Below are 16,449 nucleotides of genomic sequence, written 5' to 3'. Positions count from 1 at the left end.
GAGGCAGTTCGAAAGGAGCAACGTGGCTGTGTGGAATGTCAAAAATGGAGAGCTCAGCCAGTGGTTCCTCGCATGGCAGACTTACCTCCTGCACGCCTGCGCCTCCACAGTCCCCCCTTCTTTTCAACAGGAATGGACTGCTTTGGCCCCTTTCTTGTAAAAATAGGCCGCCGTAATGAAAAGAGATGGGGGATCCTATTTAAATGCTTGACGACAAGGGCAGTGCACATCGAAATCCTAACCAGTCTCGACACAGATTCGTTCCTGATGTCCTTAAGAAGGTTTATTTCTCGCAGAGGCAAGCCCGCTGAAGTACTGTCTGACCAAGGCACTAATTTCAAAGGAGGTGAGCGAGAACTCAGTGATTCCTTCAAAGACATGCACCCTTCCCTTCAAACGCTCCTGGCAGAGCATCAGATCAAGTTTATATTTAACCCCCCTAACGCCCCGCACTTCGGAGGTTCCTGGGAAAGGGAAATCCGATCCATAAAGACAGCATTATATGCCACGCTCAATGCTCAGTCGGTGACAGAAGAGATGCTTAACACCATCTTGATTGAAATTGAAGGAATCTTGAATTCCAAGCCGTTAGGTTACATCTCTTCTGATGTGGCTGACCCAGACCCAGTAACCCCAAATCTGCTTCTAATGGGGCGGCTAGACCCTTCTTTGCCACAAATACTTTACCATGACTCAGCAGGACTCAGTCGACGGCGCTGGAGATCCTGTCAAGTCCTTGCTGACCGATTCTGGTCCCAGTTCTTGAAGAATTACTTACCTGCCTTGCAAACACGAGAAAAATGGCAAACGGACACAAACCCTCTACAACCAGATACAGTAGTTCTCATAGTGGACCCTCAACTGCCCAGAGCACTATGGCCAATAGGACGAGTCATCAAGGCGTTCCCAGGAGCGGACGGGAGAATCCGAACAGCAGAGGTTCAAGTGAAGGATCGATCCTACATCAGGCCGACTAGCAGGCTGATCCGCCTCCCCACTGTGTCCGATGATTAGAGAAAGTGTTGCTGGAGTGACTGCAAATTTGTGCAACAAATTTGGGGGCGGCTGTTATAAAGCATTACACCAACCTGTCCTGTAGAGGTCACTATTGGACTACTTATCCTATGTGCCTTTGAAAGACGTGCACGCGAGCACACGAGAGAACAATGCAGTCGGAGTGAAGCCACGGGCAGAGAAGTTGTGTGTTGCTAATCAGTGTTGTTTGGTGAATTTGTGCGTGTTTTAAACCGTGAGTACATAAATGTTCACGTACTGTATGTTTACTGAGACTTAAGGAGTATGTTAGAAGAGTTTTTATGCTGTTTACCAGCATTAATTCGACGTTCTGTGATCGCCGTGATTTGAGATGACGCAGCAATAATTAGCTGCCGCTAATTTGATACTCACGTCGTTATTGAAGTTAATAAGTTACCAGCTGTGTGTATATTGTTCGATTTCAACCTGTTTATATTATGTTAGGCAGTATGTATGATTATTTCAGCCTTTGTCTATATTTCATGCAACATGTGACCCAGTTTGTGTCATAAACACCCAGTTAGCAGCAATTTGGACTCCATATTATGCTGCTGTCAGTATCTTAATACAATTATCCATTTGCACCTAACTACTTACCTGTATAATATTTGATCCAACTGTACTATGTTTAATGTTGTATTACAAATGTAACTTTGATTTAATATTGTTTATTGTTATTCCTTTTTTGTAGAAACCACATCTCTATTCACCAGTGTGGAATAAAGCAACATTATTTATTTACCTCGTCTCATGCATTCTAATCGATGCACCACAGTGATCATCACCTTTAAACTGGCAAACTTAGTTGAATACTTCTCAACAGTCAGGTTTAGGAGTATGATATAGACCATTTTCAATGTTGTCATGTCATTTCCTGCTTGTTATCAAACTATTTCATAACTGTAAGAAGATTCATAACTTAATGTTTTACAGATATATAAAATTATTAATCAATATGTGGCTCTTTTTAGATTCTCGGAAGCTATAAAAATTAAAAATGTAATACAGGAAATATGTTGGGACCATTGTTTTTGTTTACATCCCTCTAAATGGTCTATAGGCCATGGTTTTGTACAGTAGAAACCTCATTATGTTTATGAACGTCCCCACCGGGATATAAAAATGAGTGTGTGTTTTAAACGACATGAAGTAATTTTAAAGGACATTCATATCAATTCATATATGATTTTAACAATATAGATTAATATAAAACCACAATGGCCACTAGATAGAGTAATTTTTCCCCACACACTTTCTGAATTTGTCCACAAGAGGGCGCACTGCTCAGTGTAATACAATCTCAGGATCAAATACACTGAATTAAAGAGATAGTTCACCCAAAAATTACACCCAAAATTCTGACATCATTTACTCATCCTTTGTTTATTCCAAACCTGTTTGAGTTTGTCTTCTGTTTAACAAAGGAAGATATCAAAGGAGGATATAATGAAGAATGTTGGAAAAAGCCATTGACATTGTGTTTTTTAGTTCCTACCATAGATGTCAAAGGCTGCTGGTTTCTAAGCTTCTTCAGAATATATTGTTTTGTGTTCAACAGTAGAAAGAGACTCATAAAGAATGTTGTTTTTCCAACATTCTTCATGTTATCTTCCTTTGTGTTCAACAGAAGAAAGAAATTCATAAGTTTAAAACCACTTAAGTGTGAGTCCATGGTGAGGTCTTTTCCATTTTGGATGAACTCTCTCATTACAAGCAAGAAGTAGTGGATTGACATAAAGAATGTTTTCTGATTTATTTACATATGTGCTGGAGAGAATATGACTGACAGATTAGCTCGATAGACATTGGTGGTGTGTGTGTGTCTGGTCATGTTTGAGCTGCGGACAGATGCTGGCGTTTGTGTTTCAGGATCTCAGTTGAGGTGAGTGTCAGATCTTTATTACAGATATCACAGTGGTAAACCCTGGTCAGAGCAGATGAAGACGACGAGGATGGATTTACACTTTCAGGCTCTGTGAAAACAAAGACAAAAAGCCTTTACATTTTGAATTGATTATTAAAATTGGACATCTGTAGCATTTAAATCTGTGGCATCATTGTAGAAATTCTTAGACTTTAGAGATTAGTTTTTAACGGCAGATGATACTGTATGAGTTCCAAACAGCCTTATTCTGCTTATATCCATACATTCATTTTCTTTTCGGCTTAATCCCTTCATTAATCAGGGGTTGCCACAGTGGAATGAACCACCAACTTATCCAGCATATGTTTTTTACGTAGCGGATGCTCTTCCAGCTGCAACCCATCACTGAGAAACACCCATACACTCTCATTTACACACATACAATATGGACAATTTAGCTTATCCAATTCACCAATAGCACATGTCTTTGGACTTGTGGAGGAAACCGGAGCACCCGGAGGAAAACCCACGCCAACACGGGGAGAACATGCAAACTCCACACAGAAATGCCAACTGACCCAGCTGAGGCTCGAAACAGTGACCTTTTTGCTGTGAGATGACGGGGCTTCCCACTACACTACAAAATATCATAGAATTTCAAGTGTTTATAGTAAGCTGTGTCTACCTTAAAACACTGGTATCATAAAGGCCAACTTACAGGATTCACATACACACAAGTGTCTTCCTTGTGAGCATTTGAGTGTAAAGTTAAAAACTAGCCAAGAGTAGCAATCTGCTGGTAAACACTAGTCTAGAGCGCCATCTGCTGTTAAACACTAGTCTAGAGCGCCATCTGCTGTTAAACACTAGTCTAGAGCGCCATCTGCTGTTAAACTAGTCTAGAGCGCCATCTGCTGTTAAACACTGGTCTTGAGCGCCATCTGCTGTTAAACTAGTCTAGAGTGCCATCTGCTGTTAAACTAGTCTAGAGCGCCATCTGCTGTTAAACACTGGTCTTGAGCGCCATCTGCTGTTAAACTAGTCTAGAGTGCCATCTGCTGTTAAACACTAGTCTTGAGCGCCATCTGCTGTTAAACACTAGTCTAGAGCACCATCTGCAGTTAAAAACCAGCCTAGAGCGCCATCTGCTGTTAAACACTAGCCTAGAGCACCATCTGCTGTTAAACACTAGTCTAGAGCGCCATCTGCTGTTAAACTAGTCTTGAGCGCCATCTGCTGTTAAACACTAGACTAGAGCGCCATCTGCTGTTAAGCACTAGTCTAGAGCGCCATCTGCTGTTAAACTAGTCTAGAGCGCCATCTGCTGTTAAACACTGGTCTTGAGTGCCATCTGCTGTTAAACACTAGTCTAGAGTGCCATCTGCTGTTAAACACTAGTCTAGAGCGCCATCTGCTGTTAAACTAGTCTAGAGCGCCATCTGCTGTTAAACACTGGTCTTGAGCGCCATCTGCTGTTAAACTAGTCTAGAGCGCCATCTGCTGTTAAACACTGGTCTTGAGCGCCATCTGCTGTTAAACTAGTCTAGAGCGCCATCTGCTGTTAAACACTGGTCTTGAGCGCCATCTGCTGTTGAATTAGTCTAGAGTGCCATCTGCTGTTAAACACTTGTCTTGAGCGCCGTCTGCTGTTAAACATTAGCCTAGAGCTGCATCTGCTGTTATAAACTGGTCTAGAGCATCATCTGCAGTTAAAAACCAGGCAAGAGCGCCATCTGCTGTTAAACATTAGCCTAGAGCTGCATCTGCTGTTATAAACTGGTCTAGAGCATCATCTGCAGTTAAAAACCAGGCAAGAGCGCCATCTGCTGTTAAACATTAGCCTAGAGCTGCCTCTGCTGTTAAAACTGGTCTAGAACATCATCTGCTGTTAAAAACTAGCCTAGAGCGCCATCTACTGGTAAACACTAGCCTAGAGCATTGTCTGCTGTTAAAAACTAGCCTAGAGCGCCATCTGTTGTTTAAAAACTAGCCTACAGCGCCATTTTCTGTTAAAAACCAGCCAAGAGCGCCATCTGCTGTTTAAAAACTAGCCTAGAGCACCATCTGCTGTTAAACACTGAATGATTTCAATTATTTCACAGCTAAATCAAGAGACAAAAATTAAATCAAGTAAAAGCAGAAGGCTTTAGATGAGATTTGTAAGAAACTAGTCCTACACAATGGAGTTGTTTGCGGACAAAAACCTGACAATCGTCTCCAAACACAACAATGTTTTTAGATGTAGTAACTATAGGTGGAATAATTGCCTTTACTCCCTAATTATTATAAAACACTTTGCATGACCACCTCAGGTGTGTATTATTTTCTAATAATTCATTGGCCTGGTGTCTATTATTCCACTTATACTATGGTTACTACACGTAAAGACACTGTTTAGATGTAGCAGTACATAGTTATTACCCAGTTAACATAACGAAGAATCAAAGCTTTGTTGATTGCAGAGTATATTTTTCATAACAATCCAAAAGCTAATGAAAAAAATCAGATTTTTGTCATGGGAAGCAGGAGCAGATTGGCCAAAAGTAAATCATCAACACAGGCCTCAATGTACAGAGTGACAGATCTCACCGTCCTCGGGCTGCTGTTCCTCTGCTGGCCTGCAGGAGGCCTCGTGCTGCATGCGCTCCAGAGGCGTGAGGGGCATGTAAAGGTCACAGCGAGGGCAACTCCAAAACTTGCGCAAACACTCACTGTACAAGTCCTGAGAGTCCTGCATTACACATGTTACAAACACAGAGGAAGCAAACCGTTAGATGACTGTAAAGTGTTGAAGCTTGTTTCAGCCTTGGAATAATAATAAAAGTGAAATAATTTTTTTTCCACAGTTCGTGTTCACAATCACAACTGAGATATATATATATATATATATATACTGTACTGTCATAATGGCAAAGAGAAATCGGTTATTAGAAATAGGTTATTAAAACCTTTATGTTTAGTTTAATCTTGCAGTTTACTTCATCAGAATTGTTTTATAAACTCATGGCGATTTCTAACCTGTAAATGTCAGTCAGTCTAGCAATTTTGACTATTTTTAATATTAGCACTTTTTTTTTTTTTTGCAATTTTGAGTTTATTTCCTGGACTCATGTAATTTTGGGTAAAAAAAAGTGAGATATAAAGTCAGAATAAACATAACCATAATTCAAAACCATGAAAAAAAAAAAATTTAAGAAATTTACTATATATCTCTAGGAGTTTGCTTCTCGTAACTGATGTTTTTACTCACAAATGTGTTAGAAACTCACAATTTCTAGTTATAGATCATAATTGTAAGTAATTTTTTTCAGAACTATACACGTGTAACCCACCAGTCCTACTGCACCCAACCCACTCTGAGCTGGGATCGAACCGGCGATTTTCTGTATGCGAGTCGGTTGCTCTAACAAGGAGGCTAAAGACCATGGCCTCTAGCGTCTGTCGCTAGAGCAACTTTAGAGGTCAGAGGAGTGAGGTTACCTGCATAGCACTTTGCTAGCTGGCCTCTGTTACACTCACCCCCATCCCGGACGAGCCCCCACGTGTAACCCACTGGTCCTACTGCACCCAACCCACCCTGAGCTGGGATCGAACCGGCAATTTTCTGTATGGGAGTCGGTTGCTCTAACAAGGAGGCTAAAGACCATGGCCTCTAGCGTCTGTCGCTAGAGCACCGTACACGCGTCATAATTCTTTTCTGCACTGACAGAATGAAAAACGAATCATTTGAAAAGCAACGTTATAAACAAATGCAAAAACGAATTTACATCTTTATTAAAAAAAAACTATATTTTTAGTTTAATTTTTTTCCTTGTAAGTTTATATCTCTACGGGGACCCGGAAGGGACGTGATGGTAGGGAAAAAACTGGTGGAAGGAAAAAAAAAAAACGGTGTGAGAAAAAAAAGGGGGGGGGGGTGGGGGGGTTGGGGGTTGATCAGAGTGATAGGAAGATATATTTTTTATTTTTTATTTTTTATTATTATTTAAAGATTGTGACAATGACAGAACAGTGGTATGGGTGTCTCATGTCAAGATATATAAAATAATATAGCCATCTATTATACAATCGTCCATCGGCTAGTAATTCAAGTTTTGTGAAGGGTAAGATTAACAAAAAATAAATAAATTCAAATAAAAATGATATAAAATAAGATACAGTCTTTCAAGATTCATTCTCCAAAAAGTCCCATAGAGGATTCCAGATATGCCAGAAATCATCAGATTCACCAGAAGTCATAAGTCAGTTTTTCCAAGGGTAAGAAAATGGCAATCTGATTTATCCACATATTGACTGAAGGAATGTTAAGAGAGGACCACAACAAATGAATACATTTTCTTGCTAGATATGTGCAAAAAGTGTAACAGATTCTAGTCTGTGGCTGAGTTGTAGAGCAGTTTTACAATTCAGAAGATAAACAGCTGGAGAAAGGGCAAAAGGTTTATCTATAATCTTCTGAACTAATTTGTGGATTTCTTTCCAGTATGTCTTTATCATGTCACAGTCCCAGAATACATGCATCACAGTACCAACATTGGATTTGCACTTAAAACAACACTGAGAAACACCAGGAAATATCTTATTTAGACGAACTGGCGTTAAATAAGTTCTGTAAAAGATTTTAAAGTTTTGCTCATGGTTTGATATTGTGGCCCCTTTGAAAAATATGCCAGAACAGACCGAAAGCCATTCTTCTTCACTAAAATTTGTTCCACAGTCTTTCTCCCTTATAGCTTTCAAGCTACATTAGATAACATCGAGTAAAAAAAAGATATCTTCCCTTTGAGAGAAAATGAAGAATACATTTGTTTTTCCATGTCAGAAAGGTCAAGATGTATTCCGCCATCCTTAAGGGACGATTCTAGAAAATGTCGTAGTTGCAAAAATGTATAAAAGTCGTTATTTGGTAAATGAAATTCCTGTTTTAATAACTGAAATGATTTCAGATTCCTGTTGTCAAATATCTGATCTAATTCTAAAATCCCCTTAAGTCTCCATGATCGAAAACTAATGTTTTGAATAGCAGGGGGTAGATCAGGGTACAACAAAATAGGAGATTAAGAAGATATTTTTTTAAAGTTTTTGTGTTGCCTCGCAAAACAGTTTTTCCACAAACACTTCCTGTTCACTTCATACCTGTCAACCCCCTGTTTTTGCCAGGATTCCCCCGTATTTTACCATTCTCTCCCGCTATCATCCTATCATTAAGTATTTTCCCATATTTCTTATATTTGTAATCTTGAAAGCATGCTGAAATTAATATAAAAATATCTGCATTCACTTTCTTTCCATTAAAGCGGTGCGTCGATCATCGCCATTCATATGCAACCTGACTGACGGACGCGCTCCGTATGATAAACTGATCCCAGATCAGCTTCTGTACACGCCATTTAAAGAGGAGCAAAAGTACAGGACACTCTGGGAATCGGGTGTGTGTTTAAACCAGGGGTGACCAACCCTGTTCCTGGAGATCGACCTTCCTGCAGATTTCAGTTGCAACCCATATCAAACACACCTGTCTGTAATTATCAAGTGCTGTTCAGGTCCTAATTAATTGGTTCAGGTGTGTTTGATCAGAGTTGGAGCTGAACTTTGCAGGAGGGTCGATCTCCAGGAACAGGGTTGAGTACCACTGGTTTGAACAGACAAATACACTTATTAATGTGTAAAGATACCCGTCCTGCATGTTTTATTTTAAACACAACAAATTTTCTCTTAAATGAGCACAAACAGTTACTAAAGTAATCAAATGCTTTCATTATAGATCTGTGCATTCTTAAAGTGACACCTCTGTTATCAAACAAAACAAAACGAGAGATTCATTTGCTGCTCTTCACTAGTTTGATAACAGAGGCGTTACTTTAAAGGGCACATAGTTTACCTCTTTTTTATGATTTAATATTAATATTATGGTTCTTCTGAGTGTGCCAGTTTAGGTTCAGTTTAAAACACACTCAGATTTTTTATTATAATGTGTTAAAAAGTGTCATGTTGGGGGCGTGTCCACAGTTCGCTGATTTGGGGGTGTGTTGCTTCACATGTAGATTAGTTTCAGCTTCCCGCCAAACATAACAAGGGGGCGGAGCCATGAGCTCACCCGCTCAGAGTCAGACAGGCAGACTGAGAGAAGGAGCAGGAGGGAGAGGATCCGCATTCAGTCGTACATATACGACTCGGACACAGACCAAGCAGAGAGTACAAAATCATTTGTGTCTTTGTATAGTTTTACAGCCAACTGTGTGCTAGTTTCAAGTACTGAGCTTGTACACCGAGATTAATAACCACGCACACTGGAATTAACTTTGACTGAGGCACGGGATGCGTCGCTCGAAGCTGCGACACGGTACACCAGACACTCTCTGTGGCGCGGCAGAAACATGAAGTGTCCCGAATCGTCACGCTGTTGTGTGTACCCTGATAGAAACCTATGTTTAGAATTCTAAAACGCATGGCGCAGCGTCAGGTGTAGCAGCACCTAGTTAAGATCACAGGGAGTTTCTGTGATCGCGAGAAATGCAAACGGCTGAAGTATAAGATAGACTCAATGAGAAGTACACGTTTGCAAACCTACCTAAAGATACAACCAATAATTCCGAGTAGAGCGATAATGTGGAGAATATTGATCTTGTGTTGGGCCCAGTGAGCCTTGCATCTAAAAATAGAGCAAGGGTGTTCCTTTAGTGATATCGCTTCGACTCACGCTGAAAATGGCGGACGTGAATCAACAAACTGAGGATATGATGACGCACCTGTCAATCAATATTGGTGGGCGGGGGGACCGCACTGGTACGTAAAGTCGGTTTGAAAACCACTCTAATTGGTCCACCGTTTTTTATGTTGTTAAATTGAAAAAAAAGCACTGGGTGTGCTTGTATCACCCCAATATGACAGTCTATACACCATACATGCACATATGGCTGTCCAAACAGCTGGAAAAGTAAATTTTTTACCATAGGTGCCCTTTAAAGGATGTGTACAGAAGCTGATCTGGGATCAGTTTATCATGCGGAGCGCGTCCATCAGTCAGCGCTTATACATGCATTCGCGGATTCAGAGGTTGCGTATGAAGGGCGATGATCGGCACACAGCTTTAATGGAAAGAAAGTGAATGCAGACATTTTTATATTAATTTCAGCGTACTTTCAAGTTAAAAAATATGGGAGAAATATGGGAAAATACTTATAGAATGATAGAGGGATAGTATGGTAAAATACGGGAGAATCCTGACAAAAACGGGAGGGTTGGCATGTATGAAGTGAACAGGAAGTGTTTGTGGAAAAACTGTTTTGCAAGGAAACGCAAAACATCTTTGTGAGGGAACGCAAAAACGTAAAAAAATATATTTTCCTATCACTCTGGGGCTTTTTCTCACACCCATTTTTCATGTCCCTTTCGGGTCTCCATAATATCTCAGCATATCTCAGTTCACAATTTTTACATTTACATTTCACAATTGTTTTTGCTTCCTCCAAAGATGTAAGCTTACATATCACAGATTTCTGTTTCACCAAGAAAAAAAATCTTTGGAAAATGTTTTAAAGGGCACATAACCTATATCAGCAATCGCCGCCCTCGGCTGCCTCAGGAAGCAGATCTCATATAACGTGTGTGAGAAATACTACAGTAAGAACTTTAACAATCAGTATTTGATGCATTTTTTGTGGATTTGCAACAATGAGTCACACACAATGTCATTACAACATTCACACACAGCGAGGACACAAACACATGGCGCAGACATATACACACACACACACACACACACACACACAAACGTAGCGCAGACATACACACACACATAGCTCAGACACGCAGACACACACACACAGAGAGAGAGAGAGAGAGAGAGAGAGAGAGAGAGAGAGAGAGAGAGAGAGAGAGAGAGAGAGAGAGAGAGAGAGAGAGAGAGAGAGAGAGACAGCGCGTTAAGCTCTGCACTCGTTTTGCACGCATATGTGACATGATACTGGTAATATCCACTGCTGTATGGATATCTCATATTAATGTACAAAATAAACCTGATTTAACGTCCACAAACCGCGATTGAAGCGTCTTCTTTTATAATTGTTCTGACACGCGGCTGTGCTGATTAAGTGCATCGCTGTAATTCATTACACACATGCTCTGTTTTAAAACATTTTAAACTTGTGAAACTCACTCTTGATCACGTTTGAAGATGATTGATGATCCTAGCGAACTGAACACACCTTTTATTCCCGGCTGCTTTGCGCTCGTCCTGTCTTGATTATATGATTATACAAGTGACTAACGGTCATGTTAATGCGCCCAGCTGTCAATCAATATTGGTGGGCAGGGGGACCGCACTCCTACGTAAAGTTGCGGTCGATCTGAAAACCGCTCCAATTGGTCCACCGTTTTTATGTTGTTAAATTTGAAAAAAAAAGGACTGGGTGTGTTTATTTCACCCCAATATGAGAGTTTATACACTATGCTTACACACATTTCTGTCCAAACAGCTTGAAAAGTAGATTTTTCACCATAGGTGCCCTTTAATGTTTTATCTCCCTTTTATGATGTGTTACTGTGTCGTGGTATTCTCAAATGTATATCTTTGTAATTTCTCACAGAATTGAAAGAACAAAAGTTCAAATTTATGGAAGCTCTTTTCTGAATAAAAACAAATAGACCAAACAGCTAATTTTAACTTTATTTTACATCAGAGTTCATATTTATCAATTCTAAATTGCAACATTATTTCACATAATTAAGTTTATAGGCGTTCTTGCAATTCTGAACTTATATTTCTCACAATTGTGACTTTGACTTTTTAAAGTAGTTTATATGTCTTAATAATTAAAAATTTCTAAGAATATACACTCAGACTTGCAGGAAAAGTCAAAAATAATTATAATTTTTTTATTTGAATTTATATTGTGCTACTCGAAAAAAACATTTGTGAGATTAAAAGTTGCAAATATTTTATTTAGTTTACCGTTTCATGTTGAAAATAAAAAAAAAGACTTACACAGAGACAGTTGTAGGTAAAATAGCTGCACAAACGCAGGCCTCCTTTAATGGGATCTGGCTCTGCCTTCATCCCAGGAAACAGAGAACCGATAGCTGCAGCAGAAGAAAGATCCGGATCCTGCTGAGGTCCGATGTACAGGTTCTGTGACTGCAGCGCCGTCAGACGCTTCAGACTGTAATTAACCTATCCGACAAAACCATGCAAATATTGTATTATTGCAATATTATATGCAAATATTTGACTATTTGTAACTCAAAAATAAGATAAAACATAAAGAATAAAAGACAGTCGCAGTTTAATAACCACAGACACACTCTCTGAGTCAAACACAGATTTGAATGTACAGCTGTGGCCGTCGTTTAATAAACATGAAAACTGTGATCATTTATCATTCAAATTTTGTGGACGATTAATCATGCAGTTTTAACACAGACTCATCATTACAGTGTTTACGTCACTACCTCAGTGTACAGCAGAAACCGCACAAGTCCCTCGCAGAGCTTCTCCAGTTCTCTGCGGGACACTCTGGGTCCACTTGAGCCAAATCCGGTAGAGGAGCCAGACCCGCTCTGTCTGAGCTGAGCCTGAAGGAGCCGTTCCCATTCAGCCCGCAGACTGAGGGCCGAGGAGAGCACCTTCAGAGCCGCGTCTCCATCAGTCAAGCTCAGCTCCAGCCAGCCATCCACCACCAGCCGCGTGCAGTCTGCATTACTGTTCACTGAGTTGGCCACCATCAGCAGAGCCTGCCAGAGATGAAGGAAAAAAAGGGTTTAAATAAACAAAAAATAAGCTCAAAATTCAATGTTGGAATAAAATAAGAAAGGAAAAATAAGCTTAAAAGCTCAAATTTGGGGCTCCACGTGTTCGTGTGGGTTCCTCTGGGTGCTCCGGTTTCCCCTACAGTACAATTGAGTAAATTGGAATAACTGAATTGGCCTGTGTGTGTGAATGAGAGAGTGTATGGGTGCTTCCAAGCCCTTGGAGTTCATGAGTTAGTGGGTTGGAGCTGGAAGTGCAAAAGGGGAAAAATTCAGTTTTGGCGCCCCCGGATAAATCAGGGACTAAGCCGAAGGAAAGTGAGTATTATCAAAGTTTATGGTAGGTACAATTTGTAAACATTTTTTGAAAGAAGTCTTTTCTGCTAACCAAGATAGCAATTATTTGATCAACAGATTAAAAATGTATTTTTTTTTTAAACGAGCATATAAAAATATGTTTACATTTTCACAACTGATTTTAATATACAGTTGAAGTCAGAATTATTAGCCCCCCTGAATTATTTGCTGCCCTGTTTATTTTCCCCCACTTTCTGTTTAATGGAGAGAACACATTTCTAAACATAACAGTTTTAATAACTCATTTCTAATAACTGATTTATTTTATCTTTGCCATGATGACAGTACATAATATTTTACTATATATTTTTCAAGACACTTCTATACAGCTTAAAGTGACATTTAAAGCCTCAACTAGGTTAACTAGGTGAATAGGCAGGTTAGGGTAATTAGGCAAGTTATTGTATAACAATGGTTTGTTCTGTAGACAAGCGAAAAAAATAAATAGTTTAAAGGGGCTAATAATATTGACCTCAAAATGAAAAACTGCTTTTATTCTAGCCGAAATAAAACAAATAAGACTTTCTCCAGAAGAAAAAATATTATCAGACACACTGTGAAAATTCTTTCCTCTGTTAAAGATCATTTGGGAAATATTTAAAAAATAAAAAAAATAAATAAAAGAGGGGCTAATAATTCTGACTTTAACTGTATAAAAAAACATTCTGAAGGTCCATATTGACCATATTTGTCATGAATATTTGGTCATGAATATTAATGAGCTGTGCTCTGACACTTGCAGCCTGCTCTCTCTCTCTGTCTCTTTCTCTCACACACACACACGCACACAGACACGCACACAGACATACACACGCAAATTAGTTAGTGTTTTGGATCAAATGTAGGCTAAATTATAATTAAACTTGACAAAAAAAGACATACAGAGATGTATTGTGTTGTATTTTAAAGCTATAATATCAAAGAATTTCCCAGTACTGGGTTGTGGCTGGAAGGGCATCTGCTGCGTAAAATATATGTCAGAGTAGTTGGTAGTTCACTCCGCTGTGGTGACTCCTGATAAATCAGGGACTAAGCCGAAGGGAAATAAATGAATGAATGTCAAAGTAAACACAGCAAGAAAATAATATCAACCTCTGCATCAACAGATGACCTTTAATAAATTGTATTGTGGTTCTTTAACCTGTGCAGCAAAAAAGTACAGCAAGAGCTGAGTGATTGACACGATTCTTAAACGTGCATTCACACACTTACACACAGCAGTCTACATGTGTTTGGTAAAACATACTCAACAAATTTCACAATAAACACAATAAATTAATGAAAGATACAATTAAACATACCTTATGCTGCTTTTTAATTTTCTTTTTAATTCGTTCATCCTATATTTTGCATTTTACATGTAAAAAAAATGGCACCTAGAGTCATTGCTTAGTAACGCATAGTAAACAATCCGTGTCTCCCATTTTCAAAATAAAAGTCCCACATACATACTAAGGTAAATATTAACTTAAAAATAACTAAGAAAGGAAAATGATCATTGTTGTCTTACTAGGAAACATTTTGCCTTATTAAACACAGCCGGGGGTTGCATAATAATGATGCCGCATCAACATTTCCCTCTGTGTGTGTTTGACTAGTGTTCTCCTGATGACACTGGTCACAGTCATGTCTGAATAATGTAGAACATGACCAAAAGTACATGCAACCTATGAGGGCTATGAGCTATGAGTCACGCAACAGTCTGTTTTATGTTAATATTGGCCTGTGTTTTACAGTGGATTTACACTCATGGAATTTACATGAGAACAAGGAAACAATGGTGTTTGCTCACAGTATGGCCATTTCCATGTATGGAACTTTTTTATTTGACTATGCCTAGGTATACCCAGATTTTCTTAATAGGGGACCTTTAAAGTTTACCAAAACAAATAGGTTTTTTTCAGTGGAGTAATTTGCACAGATTAATTGTTCACATTTAAAAAAAATTGTTAATGTTGTTTTCATACAGATGTTAACCAAAAATAAGATAAAGATGATGGTTTCCTTTCTCTCAGCTTTCACTTACCTGTAGGGCTGGAACCCGCACACAGTTTGAAAGATAAGGCTTGTTTGTTTCCAGGAGAGTGACGAATGCCAGCAACTGATGCCTGTTGCTCTGGCCTTTATCAGCACCTATATATATATATATGTATATTTGTGTACAGAGAGAGGAGAGAGAGAGAAAGAGAGGGTGAGAGAGAGAGAAAGAGAGAGAGCAACATGTAAGAGTGCAAACTGAGGACAGAGTCGCTCGTGATTCATGCTTCTTTGGTGTAAAGAGTGTGTACCAAACTCGCTGGTCTCATGTTCAGGGACGTGCAGGACTTCAGGATCACTGGCAAACACACTGGTCGGGTGGATCACAACCCCTTGTTTATTTCGTGTGTGGAACACCTAACACAAATCAAATGGTAAAGAGTTAGTTCAATCAAAATAATCCAACTTCAGTCATTATTTACTCCAATGATATACGCACTTCTTTCTTTCTCCAACCACAAAATGTGTCATTAAAAAAAGAATTTTGGATGCAGCCTGTCCTTACAATATAGTAATGAGAATTAAAGGGATAATTCACTCAAAAACGAATATTCTACCATCATTTACCTTTCCTCCACTTGTTCCAAACCTGTTTGAGCTTCTTTCAGTAAGTCAAGATTATTAAAACATAGACAGGCCCGGATTAAGAATTCAGAGGCCCCTGTGCACTATGTCTTGTAGGCCCCCTACCTAGCTGCACCCCTATAGGTTAATTAAACAATAAGATTAATATAATATATTTTAATAAAATTAATCTATAACGTATTGCCCACATTTTTAAAATAAATGATATACAGTACATTTACTACTAGTCTACAAAGATTTAACTTATTTTTAAAGCATATTTAAAAAAAATACTAATACAACTAGTGAATATTAATGGATTTTACTATACTTGTTCAGGTTCACTGAAGCAGTACTAAAAATTTATATTTAAGGGTATTTTTAATGTATAACTTCTACAAACTTTTATCCAGTTCTATGAATCTGAGTCCTCCATAATACACACACTTATTAATGATTCCTACTTGTCTTCCTCGTGATAAAGAGTAGGCAAAATCTGATATGTAGTCAGGGGAAAAAGCGGAACTTGTTCATCAGATTCGAACTGGGTTCATGATCGATCGTGTCAAAACATGTTGCCACTTGCTTTACGAGCTACGCCACGCACGCTGCTGACTGTTGCGATCTTTGGTTATGTTGTCTCTGTCAATCAAACGGTGATTGGCGTGAATCGTTTAACTAGCTTATCCCAACAAGGTGCGGTATTTGCACTTAGCCTAAATAGACACTTCAAAATCAGCATTCCCTCATCCCCCTCGCAGGGACCCCAAGTGCGCATGGGCCCCTGGGCCTGTGCCCATAATGCCCGTTGTTTAATCCGGCCCTGAACATAGAAGTCAGTCAAA

At 39.1% G+C, this 16,449-nt stretch overlaps 1 protein-coding gene across 1 annotated transcript in view; it reads right to left on the bottom strand.

Moving 5' to 3' along the window:
* Positions 1–2,399: 2,399 nt before the first annotated feature.
* The window catches only part of dhx34 (DEAH (Asp-Glu-Ala-His) box polypeptide 34), a 33,478-nt gene continuing 19,428 nt past the window's right edge, over positions 2,400–16,449 (bottom strand). The window contains exons 12-17 of the mRNA XM_056478573.1: positions 15,292–15,397; positions 15,030–15,136; positions 12,350–12,631; positions 11,886–12,071; positions 5,489–5,630; positions 2,400–3,008 (exon numbers count right to left, since the gene is read on the bottom strand). Of these exons, the coding sequence (XP_056334548.1) occupies positions 2,863–3,008; positions 5,489–5,630; positions 11,886–12,071; positions 12,350–12,631; positions 15,030–15,136; positions 15,292–15,397 (969 nt within the window). The 3' untranslated portion in view covers positions 2,400–2,862. The remainder of the gene's footprint in view (positions 3,009–5,488; positions 5,631–11,885; positions 12,072–12,349; positions 12,632–15,029; positions 15,137–15,291; positions 15,398–16,449) is intronic.

This window comes from Danio aesculapii, chromosome 18 (genome assembly GCF_903798145.1).
Source record: "Danio aesculapii chromosome 18, fDanAes4.1, whole genome shotgun sequence".
Taxonomy (NCBI): domain Eukaryota; kingdom Metazoa; phylum Chordata; class Actinopteri; order Cypriniformes; family Danionidae; genus Danio; species Danio aesculapii.
This window is presented reverse-complemented; position numbering and strand designations above follow the sequence as displayed.